This window comes from Lupinus angustifolius, chromosome LG06 (assembly GCF_001865875.1).
Source record: "Lupinus angustifolius cultivar Tanjil chromosome LG06, LupAngTanjil_v1.0, whole genome shotgun sequence".
In the NCBI taxonomy this organism is placed as follows: Eukaryota; Viridiplantae; Streptophyta; class Magnoliopsida; order Fabales; family Fabaceae; genus Lupinus; species Lupinus angustifolius.
Genome location: NC_032014.1, coordinates 1,366,294 through 1,381,616, shown reverse-complemented (window position 1 = coordinate 1,381,616; position 15,323 = coordinate 1,366,294). Strand labels below are relative to the sequence as shown.

Here is a 15,323-nt window from a genome sequence, read left to right as displayed (position 1 = left end):
TAAAAATTGAATGCTTAATATTATAAAATAATTCAGATAAAGAGACACGATGTACCAGTAGACATAATAGCAATAACAATTTAAAAATAAAATGTCTACTATATTATTATTGAGTGTAATATCTATATATATTATCCACCATTTATTTCTATTATTTTTATTTAAGAGTTAGAAATATTTGAAAATGAATAATAAATATTATAATAACAATATATAAAAAAATTACACTGTGTGTATGTATATATTTTTTACTCATTATTGTTAAGCTTACAAATCGTAACCGTTACACACTATGAGGCATGTAATAATGGGTTTGGGTTAAAACTTAATGAGAGTAAATGAATATGTAAAGATTTCCTTTTAGTAATTAGTTACTATAATTCATTATTAATCATTAACAATTGATCTATTTTGATTTCCATGGAAACTAGCTAGAAATCCATTCTCCTATACTCCTGGTTACTTTGACCAACATCAATATCGTGGCAATTATTTTATAGGTTATAGGTAACGTGTCAACAACCTTCGTTTTTTATATTATATCGTGTAGATGACTTTTTATTTTCTACGACAATCAAATAAGAAAAAAAGAAAAAAAAAAGTATAATATATATGCCATATGCAGAATATTTAATTTACATATTAAGATTTATTCCTCGGCAATTAGGTTCATAGGAATCATAGCTGTTGAAGATAAGTTTCTTAAATAAAATCTAAATAATTTAATGTCTTTAATGTATGTGAAACACTCAAGAAAAACAAATCTTAATATTTTAAAAGAGAGAAAATAGAGAAAAAAGAGAGGAAAGATGTATGTTAGGACAATAGATATGTTTTAATTGATATTAATCGTCATTCACTCCTAAAAAAAAATAACGTAAATAAATAATATAATGATTATGTATAAGTTTATAGATATTGTTAATATTATTACGGGTATCAAGAAACTAATTACCTTTAAGATACATGTATGTATTATCAAAAATATCAATTACAAGAATGAACCAATTAACAATGGATCTAAAAATATTATGAGAATTTAATTACATTATTAAATGAATATTTTATTAGTAAAAGACTTATTGCACTCATTATAAAAATCTCTATTTACCTGAAGAAATTAATCTTTAAAATATCTTGGTCTACAAAAATATTTATGCTTTATTGTGTCAATTCCTTTGAAGAAAGACGTGTTGATCCAAATATATATCATTCTCGTCATAGACTAATAATAATAAAACAACAAAAAATAATGAAAGAATTCTAATTAATAACTTTTTTTTAATTCGTGCAAAATAAGGTAAGACAATTTAATATACTAAGTTGAGAACAAAGTACTTATTCCGATTAAAGAATAACTTATATCAAATACCGAATGAATTTAAGAAGATAAACTATGTCGTAGTAATATAAAGAGATACTTTATTTTCTGCCAAATTTTTATACATTATCATTTATAACTTGTAAATGGAAGGACAAAAGGAAGGTTTTATTGACTCAGCAGACACTCAACGTTCTCTCTCTCTATTCATCCTTTCTCCTTCTCTCTCTTTCACCAAACAATAATACCTCACACATAGATAACATTGATGAAACTACAAATGAAACAGAAAACCGTCTACTCACTACACTGACGAATAAAGTCTTGGTAGTTGGCACCATAACTCACTACATATAACAAGACTCAACTTTGTATATCAACATCACAAAGAGGATTCACCTTTTTCATCAAATCAAACATGGAATGGATTATAGGACTAATGGTTCTTATTGGAGTCATCTCAACAACTACTTTGTGGTTTCTGTGTGAGAAGAACAAGAATAAGAATACTGTGGCAAAGGGAAAGGTTCCAAAAGGGAACTCAGGTTGGCCTTTAATCGGAGAGACCCTTGATTTCATTGCTTCTGGTTACACCTCTCGCCCTATCAGCTTCTTGGAAAAGCGCAAATCTCTGTAAGCTATTCTATTCTATCTCTACTACACATGATGAAATCATTATAGTTTTTTTATATAAGCTTCGTATTATAATAACTTCCAATTTCACATTCTCATATTCATATCATCATTTCATTCACGACGAGGACACTATACAATATATGACATGCATACTCATCTAATATACTGTTGGAACATCATAGGCACAATAGAATCGTATCAGCCGTCCCACTTTTTTTGTCTTTCATTGTTTCCCAATCCAATAAAAAATTGACACATACTTAATAAAATATAAAATAACATTTTTATATTATTTATTGGAATATGATTGACTTATAACATAGAAACAATAAGTTTTAAGGACAGATGATCCTGATTCGGAACAATATATGTCTTCCTCGGATTCATGAAAACTGTCAATTATTAATTTAGATTATAGAGATGCCAATGCTTATCCACACCATAGGCACAATATATGTCTTGCTATCAAGTCTATTTTATGTGAAGGCCCAACATTTAAGATGCCTATGGTGCTTTGCGATATATTCGCATGTGTTGCCCACAATTTTCTCCTCGTGGTCCACCATTCTCCACCGAAATTAAAGCACAAGATGTATACAGAGTAGTGCAAATTAAACTAATTACCATATTTAAGGAAATTATTCTCAATTCTATCATGTGGATTTGTAACTTGGAGGGTAAGGGTTAGAAATTGGGCTTGTGTGCAATTTTAGTTATAATGTAACTCTATGGAATTGTGATTCCAATTCTAGATAGACTTCTAAGAGTCAGAATTAAAGTGCCAATAACCTAATTTCAAGCCCAAATCCAATGGTCAAAACCTCATACCAAAGCAACCCTAAATAAATTTGAAGTACATTGTCTAGATATATTGTAGAGTATTTAAAAATAAACAAGTATTATACCAAAAATAGATAAAGTTAATATGAGGAGAAAAAAATTTCTTTAATGATAATTTTTTTTATTGAAAAATAACTTAAAATTATAACGGTTAATTTTTTTGCCGTGTGTCGCTAGCCTCACCCACTAGAGAATTCACATCTACAAAATTAATATCAAAGTCTTGTGATTCCTTACTTAACCTAAAAAGACTAAAACTCTAATTCTCCCAAATTACAAGTCTCATGTCTATCCATAAATTTCATAATTTTTACAGATGTATTATTTTAATTAATTCATTTCAGCTTAGTTGTCTACGATTAAAACCTTAACCTCACATCTATTCCCAATAGTGTCCCATCTTATGTTTGTTAATCAATATTCATATATATCCTTTTTCAATTCAATCAGAAGATCGAAAAGTATATTTCAACATATTTAAAGAATATACTGTATTAGCTTAGTAGCCTGCACTAGTTATGATAACTTCTGAAACTGAATTGAATGTAGCCTAACACATTAATACAACTAATAAAGATCACGGAGCTCCATAACCCCAACATTAACATCCTCATTGTAAAGAGAGTGAAAGAATAGCACACAAATCAAAATAACTGAGCAGAAAAGGCTGATTCTGCACTACCTATAAGGCTATAACCAAACAAGCTACTACTACAATTGAAAGCTAAAAGCTTACCTAAGCTAGTTAACTCAAATTTTATGAATCGCTTGAAAGTAACAAGTTAACTAATTGAACTGAAACTTTTGAATAAAGAGAGATCATAAACTAGTCCATAAGTATAAAATGATACATGTTTTATTATGGTTGGAAAGTAAGTCTCACATCGTCTACCTTGTTATCTCCGGAATGATTTAAATATTTGTTGGGCTATTCTTCTCATTGACAATTAGTTTTGAGATGAAACCTTATGCATGTATGTGTGGTATGCAGATACGGAAATGTGTTCAAGTCGAGTATTTTGGGAAGCAGTGTGATAGTATCGACTGACCCAGAGGTGAACAAGGTGATTCTGCAGAACCAAGGGAACATATTCATTCCTGCTTATCCAAAATCAATTAGAGAATTAATGGGTGAACACTCTATACTCAAAATGAATGGGAGCAAACACAGGAAAGTACATGCACTCATTGGAGGGTTCATGCGATCACCACATTTCAAAGCTCGAATTACCAAAGACATTCAAAACTCTGTCAAACAATGCTTAGCTACTTGGACCCACCAACCAATAATATATATTCAAGATGAAGTCAAAAAGGTTATTACTCTATATATTTTTAATAATTTGATTAGGAATCATAACAGTTATTAATTTTTAAGGAATTGGTATATTCAAATGTTTTACTTTTAAATGCTACATTTTTTTTTAATGTAAATGTTGTTAGCATAAAAAATTAAGGGAATGCTAACAAGAGTATTTGAAATGTTGTTTAAGGGAATTAAAAAACAAGTTTGTATTGGAAAATGATGCTATTAATATTTTGAGAAGTGCTTGATTAGTTGAAGCTTAACATATGATATTTGTATCAGATTACATTCAGTATTTTGGTTAAAGTTCTGATGAACGTTGGTGATGGTGAAGATTTGGACTTGTTGAAGAGAGAATTTGAAGAATACATTAAAGGGCTTATTTGCTTGCCTATCAAGTTTCCCGGAACAAGACTATATAAATCTTTGAAGGTCCCACAAAATACTACTATTGTATCAAATTATTTTATGACTGTTAACTACTTAATAAATAAAGGGAGTGTACATATATATAGTATTTATTTTGTGTATGTAATAAAATGCAGGCTAAGGAAAAGATGATGAAGATAGTGAGGAGGATAGTAGAAGAGAGAAAGAAGATAGTTGTGGATAATAATGAAGAGGAGTGGGGTGCAGTGAATGATGTGGTGAACGTGCTCATAAGGGATAAGGATGAATCAAACTATATGAATACAGAAATGATTAGTCAAAATATAATAGAGATGATGATACCAGGAGAGGAGACCCTTCCTACTGCTATGACCATGGCCCTTTATTTTCTCTCAAATTTCCCTCTTGCTTTATCAAAACTCCAGGTACTTACTCCCTTCATTTATGTATTTTATTTTCAACTATTAGCAGTGCAAATAATATGAGTCTTAGACATATGCCACAATAATCTACTCATCCTGTTTTAACATTTTCATTTTATATAATTTCTTACATTATATGCATATAATATTATACATGAAAAGATATGATGCTTTTATTTTAGGAGGAGAATATGGAATTGAAGAGGCAGAAGATTAATAGCTCAGATGATTATGCATGGACAGATTACATGTCACTTCCTTTTACTCAAAATGTGAGTCTCTTATATGCAAAATAAGTTACAAATATATTATAATTTTCCCTTTTCATAGAGCATATGGCATTTTATTCATTACTTTGCCCTTCATTTACTTGACACAAAGGTCATAAGCGAAACTCTTAGAATGACCAATATTGTCAATGCAATTTGGAGGAAAGCAGTTAAAGACGTAGAGATTAAAGGTAACCTCTTCACATAGCTATATTGGCCTCAATTAGTCATGCATAAAAAAGTTAAATCTAATTCAGTTTCACAATTCTGCATATTCAGGGTACCTAATTCCTAAGGGTTGGACTGTTATGGCTTCTCTTACCTCTGTTCATTTGGATGACAAGAACTATGAAAACCCTTTTGAATTTGATCCATCGAGATGGGAGGTAAGCATAAAGACATCTATGTTTATATAAAGACATTGAAATGATGTGAGGAATGTGTTAGAATATAAATATATGTTTCATAATTACATAAGTTATTCTAATATGCAGAAAATTGGAGCTGTAGCTAGTAACATATGCTTTGCCCCATTTGGTGGTGGACAAAGACTATGCCCTGGGTTAGAACTCTCTAGGCTAGAGCTCTGTATTTTCCTTCACCATCTTGTTACTACATACAGGTAATAATATATCATAGATTTTGCTACAAAATATGTTTTTTTATATAAAAATATATATGCTTTTATTTTATTCTATAAACTATAAATGTTTTCTACCATGCAGTTGGGTCGCTGAGAAGGATGAAATAATATACTTTCCAACAGTAAAGATGAAGAGGAAGCTCCCAATTAGTGTGCAACCCATTAGCGATTGATTCCATTAGAGAAACAATTATAATGATCAATTCTCATATAAACTATAATCGTGCATCCAAATTGAGTGTTTAGGCTGTCATAATATATTATGATCATTAATTATTTCATTTAAACTTTATATTAATAATTAATGATGTCATTGATGTGATTAGCCTTACATGAAAAGTACAGTTTGTAAAATAATTTCTTCAGTGTAATAATCGATTATGCATATTATTATTGTGTTAGCCTTATTAGCTGTTAGGTCTGGCGTCACATCGATTTTCAGAGGAAAAAAGTCCCTATGGGCCATTTCTATCTTAAAAAACTGAATGCAAGTGGGGATGATGGAAGCTTAACTTGTATTGATTTCAATGCATGGTTTGTGGTGGATTTGTTTTCCATGTGGGTTTTGCAACCCTCTTGGTCCCATTCCCACATTACATGGCTCGTGCTCCACTAACCCTGTTATTAACTTAAGAAAATTATAAAGCATGCACTGATATTGCTGAAACAAATGAAAATAAGGTAAATACTATACACCTTTTTGGTTTTTCTGTTAATTTAGTTTATGAAGGCTAAAAATCTAAAACTTCTATATTTTATCTCACTTATATTTTAGAAATACATGCACTTTTCTATATTGTTTTCCATTTCGCCAATTAAAGTTTAATTTTATTTAATTTAAATATTCAATAACTTAATATTTTTAACCAATCAAATGCTCCTTCCCTTGCAACTGCAGCCATCTTATGATCAACCCTCCCAATATATATCTACAGCAGCTATTTCTTTCTTTTCTGACAATTATTGCAGAATCCGGTCCATGTTGAAGAAAAAATCATCTCAAGTGGAAAACAATTGTCAACATCATGAGACATAAACCTGTTTGCTTGATCTTAAAATCAATTGCCAGTAGGTAAAATGGTACTATTTGGATTAATGCAAGTCAAGTTTGAAATTCAGGATATAAAAATAAAATTCATAACAAGGCAAAACCAGTAACTTTGTTTGGAGAAAATTACTCCACTCTCATATATAAGTTAAACCAACAACACAATCCCGGGCATAATAAAATGGCCATACATAACAAATTCCATATAGCCACAACATATTGTGCAGTTGCTAACAAAACCATCTTAGACAGCTAGCTACTTGTCAGTGTAATGCCAAGATAACCCATACTTTTACGTTTAAAGCAATAACCAATTAAATGTTCATCAATAAATGGTTTGCACTCTTGATATGAGGACTGCTGCAAAATAAAGGAAGTCAAAAAATAAAGCAATGATGATAATGTACATGAGTATGTTGAGTTTAGCAGGCAGAAGGGAGCATTAGTTGTTGTCATCGTTATCAATACCCAGCCTATCTTCTTCACTCCTTAACTTTCCACTTTCATTAAAATATATACCAGCTTCATTGAACAGAGATAACAAATGCAGTAAGTCCTCCACAGAAAGTTTGGAAGGTCGTTTGTCTTCAAAGCCTCCCGTTTTAAGCACCCCAACGATCTTTTCCTTGAAAGATTGACACTTTCCTTTATCTTCATCGGCATTGGACAATTTCAGCAATTCCATGACTTTCCTCTTGTGCTTAAATGTTGCCCCCAGGGTTTTGTTCTTTGTGTTAAAACAAGTTCTAGTGAAAGCCCTCCACTCACGAAGATCCACATCAGGAACCTGGTCTTTGGGGCGAATTATGACAACAGAGGAATCAACTTTGGGGCAGGGGAGGAAGTCCCTCTTGCTCACATCCATAACAAACTCCACATCAGCAAGGAGCTTAACGTTCAACGCCAAACGGTTAAACTCAGAGTCACCTGGATTGGCCAATAACCTTGTAGCAAACTCCTTCTGCAGCATAAGAGTTGCACTCCGAAACCGAATTGCCCCATACACCAATTTAATCACAAGAGGAGAACTTATCCCATAAGGAATGTTAGCTACCACGGTATCAAAATGTGGGAATTTGGTTCTCAGTGCATCTCCGCGTATCACCTAGTCACACATTTCGTACACATGTCAAAACAGAAACAGAATATATAAGTTCTTAGTTCTATGTTTGAGGTTATTGCTACCCTTAGATTAAAACATCAAATTGAACCTCCAAAATATACAAATTAAACTTTCAGCTTGTATTTGAAGTTTTAGTCTTAACAAAAATAGAACATTTTGTTTCGAAGCACATCAAACGCCATGCTAGACATTTTGTCGAACAGTTAACACACACAGTTTAAAGTTATTGTGAAGAGTTAATTAACCTTGAGCTTACTACTGAGGCCATGGTGGAGGACACGTTTGTCAAGGACATCGACCATGCGGTGATCGAGTTCGACGGCGATGACTTTATGAGCGGCTTGTAGAAGCTTGACGGTGAGGTTGCCGGTGCCAGGTCCAATCTCGAGGACGGTGTCAGTGGGGTTTATGGCGGAACTTCGAACGATGTCGTTTAGGATTCGAGGGTTGATGAGAATGTGTTGGCCTCTGCTTTTGTAAAAACGTATATTCTCTTCACTGTCACCATGGATTTTTCGCACTGATCGTATCGTTCGAGAAATGAATCCAACGACATGTCTTCGTGTGGCGCCAAACACTCTCATCATGCTTTGCTTCTCTCTCAGACTTTCTCATTCTACTAAATAATATAAAAATATATTTTATATTTATATTATTTTTATTTTTAATTAAGTGATTGTTACACTTACACAAATGAGACAATAAAAACGCGTTGGTTCAAGTGGTACATGCTTGATTCCCCTTAAGCAAGAACTCGGTTCGAGTCTTGTGGATGGAAAAAATACCTGTTGGGAGAGTTAGCCCCACTTACCTGTGGATATTCCCGGCTCGGACAATACATGTCACAACAAAAAAAAAAAATGAGACAACAAAGCCACACGCAATTAATTTCCATTCCATCACCATAATTAGTTATAAATATTATTCCACCCAAGATACCAAAATCAACACTGATAAAGACTCTCCCTCCTTTTTTCTCTCTTTTCTCATTCTTTCCATTGTTCACCATTCTTGAACCTTATGGAAACTATCTCACTTTCCAAGTTTACGTTTGCATGTTTCTTCTTGCCATTGTGCTTTGTTCCTCACCTTCTTCACTCTACTATCACCTATGATAGAAAGGCCATCCTCATCAATGGCCAAAGAAGAATCCTTTTCTCTGGTTCTATTCATTATACCAGGAGCACCCCTGATGTAACTTTTAACCTTCTTTCAATGACCCATTATTTTTCACATGTTTTACTTTTCTCCTTTAGTCTAAAAGTTGAAACTTTATCTACTTCTCAGTTCTGTTTCTCCTTTGTAGATGTGGAAAGAACTGGTTTACAAGGCAAAAGAAGGAGGTTTAGATGTTATTGAAACCTATGTCTTTTGGAATGTTCATGAGCCTTCTCCTGGCAATGTACATTTCTTAGTTCAATTTTCTTCATGAATTTTGTCTTCAATCTAAGCCTAATTGTTCTCTCTGTATCATGCATACAATTCAGTACAATTTTGAAGGAAGATATGATTTGGTGAGATTTGTAAAGACAATACAGAGAGCAGGACTATATGCTCATCTTCGCATTGGACCTTATGTTTGTGCTGAATGGAATTTTGGGTACCCTTTAATCTCTCACTTAGAATTATATCATTTTCCTTAACTGTAATATTGTTTTTTCCTTATACCTTGAAGTTTTAGCCTTATGTCATGTTCAATTATTTCTATAATGTGCAGAGGGTTTCCTGTTTGGCTGAAATATGTTCCAGGCATAAGCTTTAGAACAGACAATAAACCTTTCGAGGTCGCTTTCTTCACCATTAAATTGTTGGCTTTGTATTGATAGTAATTAATTCAAGGACATTTGGGAAATTTCTTCAGGTCCTCTCAATTAAACTAGTTTTATTGATTTCACCTAAAAAGGTTTAATTGATGACCCATGAATGATGTTGCAGAGGGCAATGCAAGGGTTCACTGAGAAAATTGTGGGAATGATGAAGAGTGAACATCTCTATGAATCTCAAGGTGGCCCTATCATACTCTCTCAGGTAAAAATATGTGGTCTTTCATGGTTTCTTACTTTGTGTGTTTTAGGGGACGAGACTCAGCGGAAAGGTAAGGTTGTTTACTTTGCTACAAGTGAGTTCAAATACCGGAAACAACAATGGTACATCTCACATTCCTAGACCCTTACTAAGTGAGAGTCTCATGCACTGAGTCGCCCTTTTTCCAGGACTGATTATTAAGCTGCTATAAGAACAATTATCTTCACAGAGAGGCCCTATGGCTGTAAATTTTTCATTCAAGATCTCTAATCAAAATAGTAACTTTGCACTCTGAACATGCTGTTTCAGATTGAGAATGAGTATGGACCACAGAGTAAAATGCTTGGAGCTGCTGGCCAAAATTATGTGAACTGGGCTGCAAAACTGGCTGTTGAAATGGGAACTGGTGTCCCATGGGTGATGTGCAAGGAAGACAATGCACCAGATCCAGTGGTGAGTATTCCCGCTACTCTTGAAAACCATGTATGTTAATTACCTGCAGATACACCATTAGAATGTGTTGGACTTTTCCTTTTGGTAGTCCTATTGTTAATTTTATTATCTTCGTTAAAAAATAAATGGTGTGACATAGAAAAGTAAATCGAAAATGATATATGGAACCCAACCAGTTATCAATTTCTTCTACCTTGCAGGTTGATAAATAATCTGTTTTTGTTTCCTATTTTGTGACAGATAAACACTTGCAATGGCTTTTACTGTGATCAATTTACTCCCAACAAACCCTATAAGCCTACAATTTGGACAGAGGCTTGGAGTGGCTGGTAAGCATTTTTTATTGCTCTAAAAAATTGGAACTGAAGATTTGAATAGTACATATAACTTTACTGTCCAATATGAAGGTTTTCCGAATTTGGTGGTCCAATTCACAAAAGACCCGTCCAGGATTTGGCGTTTGCAGTTGGTCGATTCATTCAAAAAGGAGGATCCTTTGTAAACTACTATATGGTTAGTTTTCTTCTATTGACTTGAAAATTGAAAATTTGGTGATGATTAACTTGTCTTGCATTCACATTTAGTATCATGGAGGAACCAATTTTGGCCGCACAGCTGGAGGCCCTTTCATCACTACCAGTTATGACTATGATGCTCCATTGGATGAATATGGTGAGAACTGAAAGTTCTGTAATTTGTGCATATTAAGTAACTGCTGGTTATTCACAGTTCTTTTTCTCATTTGCTTATTATGCATGACTAGTAAAAATTGAGTCCAAATGCTTACAATTCTTCACTAGACTGAAGTTAGCACATTATTTCTCACTGTTTCCACATCAAGATTAGTTTTCACAACAATATACCAGGACTATATTACCTAGGTTGTACACAAGAAAAACTATAACACATAGGACCTAACTGACTACTTTTGCAAAAACCTGTGATAGGTTTGGTTAGGCAACCAAAGTATGGTCATCTAAAGGAACTACATAAGGCTATCAAGATGTGTGAGCAAGCTTTAGTTTCAGCTGACCCATTTGTTACTTCATTGGGGAACTTCCAAGAGGTTTAAGATACCCTTGAGGTATTATTGGCTTTCAGTTTGCCATTTTGTTTCTTTACTGACCCCTTTGGGTATTGACATTTTCCAGGCCCATGTATACTCTACAAAATCTGGAGATTGTGCTGCTTTTCTCTCAAACTATGATACAAAATCTTATGCTAGAGTAATGTTCAACAATATGCACTATAACTTACCTCCTTGGTCCATCAGCATTCTCCCTGATTGCAGAAATGCTGTTTTTAATACAGCAAAGGTATGTAATAAAAGTCATTGGTACTAAATCTAGGATACTATTTCATCACCTTGAACATCTCCATTCAATTTGATTGGATAGTTTAAAATTTTGATAAACCAATGAACACATGTTCAGGTTGGAGTGCAAACGTCTCAGATGCAAATGTTGCCAACAAATACTCAGATGTTCTCATGGGAGAGTTTTGATGAAGATGTTTCTTCTATGGATGACAGCTCTGCAATCACCGTTTTCGGTCTCCTGGAACAAATAAATGTAACAAGGGATACAAGTGATTATCTTTGGTATATAACTAGGTAAGTCTGATTTTACAAGTTGCTTAGATTTGCTTCTTACATAATTTTGTCAATCTCTAACCGCTCTAGCTTCTAAGTGATTAATTTATTTCATGTCTACAGTGTTGATGTAGGTTCATCTGAGTCCTTTCTCCATGGAGGCAAACTCCCCACTCTAATTGTTCAGTCCACTGGCCATGCTGTGCATGTTTTTATAAATGGTCGACTTTCTGGTATGTATTTGTTTTCTTCTTTAGCAATTCTTCTTCCCAGATGATTAGTGAAACCAAACATGACATATATATGACTAAAAACAGGTTCTGGATATGGAACAAGGGAGGATAGGAGATTCAGATATATAAGCAATGTGAACCTTCATGCTGGAACAAACAGAATAGCTTTGCTCAGTGTTGCTGTTGGACTTCCAGTATGTTTTGTTTTCGCCTTCTTTCTGAAATCCTACTGCTGTAATTGTTTAGTTTTTGGCAAAAAAATTATTATTGGATTAGTGCTCATGTTCATTCTACTATGACTGAAAGCTAAGATTTTGTAAGTGTGGTAACTGGGTCATCCTGAGATGAAGCCTTATACTCGCCGAAATGGGTTCGACTACCTATATCAATTTATGTCATTCATTTGGCTCTATAAAAAGTCTAATTTTCACTAGAAGCCATTAGGGCAAGATATTTTGTAATGGTTTCATGTGAAGTTTTCTTATGGTCTTTTACCATTTTTAATTGAATAAGTTCTCATCATGTCTACTCTTCCACCTCAGCTACACTTTATAAGGGCTTTATCCTTTATATGCTAATGACTAATATCGATTCTTTTATGTTTTGTGTTGTCAAAGAATGTAGGAGGACATTTTGAGACATGGAACACAGGAATCCTTGGTCCAATTGAACTCCATGGACTAGATCAGGGAAAGTTGGACTTGTCTTGGAAGAAATGGACTTATCAGGTTACTTGCTCTTACTTTAGCTGCTTAATAAGTTCGAAGTTAAAAACAGAAACTTTGTTGTAAGACATGCCTCATTTTAAAACAGGTTGGGCTGAAAGGAGAGGCCATTAATCTTGCATCTCCAAATGGCATCTCTTCTGTTGAGTGGATGCAGACAACATTAGTTGTACAAAAGAAGCAGCCACTGACATGGCACAAGGTAATAATAATAATGAACATTAATATGCTTAAGGTTTCTTGAAGCCAAATTTTAGCTTAAAAATGATAAAAATAAACTTTGCAGACTTATTTCAATGCTCCGGAAGGGGACGAGCCATTAGCATTGGATATGGAGGGTATGGGTAAAGGTCAAATATGGATTAATGGGCAGAGTATTGGAAGATATTGGACTGCTTCGGCTACCGGTAATTGCAATGACTGCAACTATGCGGGCTCGTTTAGACCTACAAAGTGCCAGCATGGTTGTGGCCAACCAACCCAGAGATGGTAAAGTTATGTTATTTGCCAATATTACAGGCGATGTAGGCCTTATCAGACACAATATTTCTTAGCAATTTGAACTAAATATTTCAGGTACCACGTACCTAGATCTTGGTTGAAGCCAGATCATAATCTGTTAGTTGTTTTTGAGGAACTCGGCGGTGATCCTTCGAGAATTTCTCTTGTGAAAAGAACATTGAGCAGTGTGTGCGCTGATGTGTCAGAATACCACCCAAATATTAAGAATTGGCACATTGAGAGCTATGGTAAGTCAGAAGAGTTCCATCCTCCAAAGGTTCACTTGCATTGCAGTCCAGGCCAAACCATATCTTCCATTAAGTTTGCAAGCTTCGGAACCCCTTCGGGGACATGTGGGAATTATGTAAAAGGAGCCTGTCATTCTGCAGCATCCTATAACATCTTAGAGAAGGTAATCATTTCACAACTAAACCCATTAATTTTTTGAGGCACCTTTTTTTATAGATATAATATATACAACTATACTGATAACCACTAATATTTTGACATGAGTTTTTATTTTAATAATGCACGAGAAATAATAATACACTGATTTATCAAATATGATTGGATTTCTATATAAAACTCATTTACACTAATAATGGTCATTTTCCTTTCACAGAAATGTATTGGAAAGGTGAGGTGCATAGTCACTGTATCAAACACCAACTTTGGTGAAGACCCATGTCAAAATGTGTTGAAGCGCTTATCAGTTGAAGCTGTTTGCAGTTGAAGCTGTTTGCAGTTGAAGCTGTTTGCTCATGATCTTTATTATTATTTATTTAAGTGAGTGTGTGTGAGTTAAAGTGAATGAAGAAAGAATAATAAGAGTATAGGTAAAGTTAGTTGTAGTTGAATATTGGTGAATGAAGAAGTTTTAGTTCCTTACTTTTAATAACATGATATAGGAACTGAGAAAGAGTGGCAAGTTAGATTCCAAATGAGGTTGACTGTAACCATTCTCTATTGACGTTTATTCAAGTCCACTATCACACTTTGCCCCCTCTACTGTTCTTTCTTTCTTTCCTTCTTCCTTTCCTTCTTTCTTTCTTTCCTTCCTTCCTTTCTTCCTTTCCTTCTTTCTTTCTTCCTTTCATTCTTTCTTGCTTTCTTTCTTCCTTTCATTCTTTCTTGCTTTCTCTCTTCCTCTCCCTTCCTTCCTTTCTTTCTTCCATTGTACTGTTCTTTCTTTCTTTCTTCCTTTCCTTCTTCCTTCCTTTCCTTCTTCCTTCCTTTCATTCTTTCTTGCTTTCTTCCTTCCTTTCATTCTTTCTTGCTTTCTCTCTTCCTTTCATTCTTTCTTGCTTTCTCTCTTCTTTTCCTTCTCCCTTTCTTTCTTCCTTTCCTTCTTCCTTTGTACTGTTCTTTCTTTCCTTCTTCCTTTCTTTCTTTCTTGCTTTCTTTCTTCTTTTCCTTCTTTCTTTCTTTCCTTCTTTCTTTCTTTCTTTCTCTCCCTCTTTCTTTCTTTCTTTCTCTCCCTCTTTCTTTCCTTCTTCCTTCCTTTCTTGCCTTCTTCCTTCCTTTCTTTCTTTCCTTCTTTCCTTCTTTCCTTCTTCCTTCCTTTCTTGCCTTCTTCCTTCCTTTCTTGCTTTCTTTCTTTCCTTCTTTCTTTCTTTCTTTCCTTCTTCCTTCCTTCCTTTCTTTCTTTCTTTATTTCTTCCTTTCTTTCTTTCTTTCTTTCTTTCTTTCTTTCTTTCTTTCCTTCTTTTCCTTCTTCCTTTCTTTCTTTCTTGCTTTCTTTCTTCTTTTCCTTCTTTCTTTCTTTCCTTCTTTCTTTCTTTCCTTCTTCCTTCCTTT

General features: G+C 33.9%; 3 protein-coding genes across 4 annotated transcripts; 2 read left to right on the top strand and 1 right to left on the bottom strand.

The window, feature by feature from the left end:
* On the top strand, positions 1,492-6,106 carry LOC109348710 (3-epi-6-deoxocathasterone 23-monooxygenase). The gene is made up of 9 exons (XM_019589251.1): positions 1,492-1,954; positions 3,789-4,113; positions 4,386-4,535; positions 4,649-4,918; positions 5,098-5,187; positions 5,297-5,375; positions 5,464-5,570; positions 5,679-5,806; positions 5,910-6,106. The coding sequence occupies exons 1-9, from the start codon at positions 1,740-1,742 to the stop codon at positions 5,998-6,000; spliced, it is 1,455 nt and encodes a 484-aa protein (XP_019444796.1). The 5' UTR covers positions 1,492-1,739; the 3' UTR covers positions 6,001-6,106.
* LOC109348711 (ribosomal RNA small subunit methyltransferase, mitochondrial) lies at positions 6,786-8,614 on the bottom strand. Its single transcript, XM_019589252.1, has 2 exons — positions 8,244-8,614; positions 6,786-7,980 (listed from the first exon to the last, which is right to left on the bottom strand). The coding sequence occupies exons 1-2, from the start codon at positions 8,583-8,585 to the stop codon at positions 7,318-7,320; spliced, it is 1,005 nt and encodes a 334-aa protein (XP_019444797.1). The 5' UTR covers positions 8,586-8,614; the 3' UTR covers positions 6,786-7,317.
* LOC109348709 (beta-galactosidase 3-like) lies at positions 9,004-14,275 on the top strand. 2 transcript variants are annotated; one of them, XM_019589250.1, is made up of 19 exons: positions 9,004-9,192; positions 9,305-9,400; positions 9,486-9,598; positions 9,716-9,782; positions 9,934-10,026; positions 10,333-10,476; positions 10,717-10,805; positions 10,884-10,989; positions 11,061-11,148; positions 11,424-11,542; positions 11,628-11,792; positions 11,910-12,088; positions 12,191-12,300; positions 12,385-12,494; positions 12,918-13,028; positions 13,114-13,227; positions 13,312-13,514; positions 13,602-13,938; positions 14,149-14,275. In XM_019589250.1, the coding sequence occupies exons 1-19, from the start codon at positions 9,019-9,021 to the stop codon at positions 14,257-14,259; spliced, it is 2,529 nt and encodes an 842-aa protein (XP_019444795.1). In that variant the 5' UTR covers positions 9,004-9,018; the 3' UTR covers positions 14,260-14,275. The 2 variants fall into 2 exon arrangements, with proteins under 2 accessions (XP_019444795.1, XP_019444794.1); XM_019589249.1 differs by lacking the exon at positions 9,004-9,192 and having other exon boundaries at positions 9,300-9,400.

What these genes read in the sequence shown, in the direction of transcription:
- LOC109348711 (XM_019589252.1), bottom strand. Translation starts at nt 8,585, where the DNA reads ATGATGAGAGTGTTTGGCGCCACACGAAGACATGTCGTTGGATTCATT. An exon ending in GCCTCAGTAGTAAGCTCAAG is followed by an intron (nt 7,981 to 8,243) that starts GTTAATTAACTC and finishes ATGTGTGACTAG; the next exon opens with GTGATACGCGGAGATGCACT.
- LOC109348710 (XM_019589251.1), top strand. Translation starts at nt 1,740, where the DNA reads ATGGAATGGATTATAGGACTAATGGTTCTTATTGGAGTCATCTCAACA. An exon ending in GACTATATAAATCTTTGAAG is followed by an intron (nt 4,536 to 4,648) that starts GTCCCACAAAAT and finishes AATAAAATGCAG; the next exon opens with GCTAAGGAAAAGATGATGAA. An exon ending in TTGCTTTATCAAAACTCCAG is followed by an intron (nt 4,919 to 5,097) that starts GTACTTACTCCC and finishes CTTTTATTTTAG; the next exon opens with GAGGAGAATATGGAATTGAA.
- LOC109348709 (XM_019589250.1), top strand. Translation starts at nt 9,019, where the DNA reads ATGGAAACTATCTCACTTTCCAAGTTTACGTTTGCATGTTTCTTCTTG. An exon ending in GCCCTATCATACTCTCTCAG is followed by an intron (nt 10,027 to 10,332) that starts GTAAAAATATGT and finishes ATGCTGTTTCAG; the next exon opens with ATTGAGAATGAGTATGGACC. An exon ending in TATAAATGGTCGACTTTCTG is followed by an intron (nt 12,301 to 12,384) that starts GTATGTATTTGT and finishes GACTAAAAACAG; the next exon opens with GTTCTGGATATGGAACAAGG.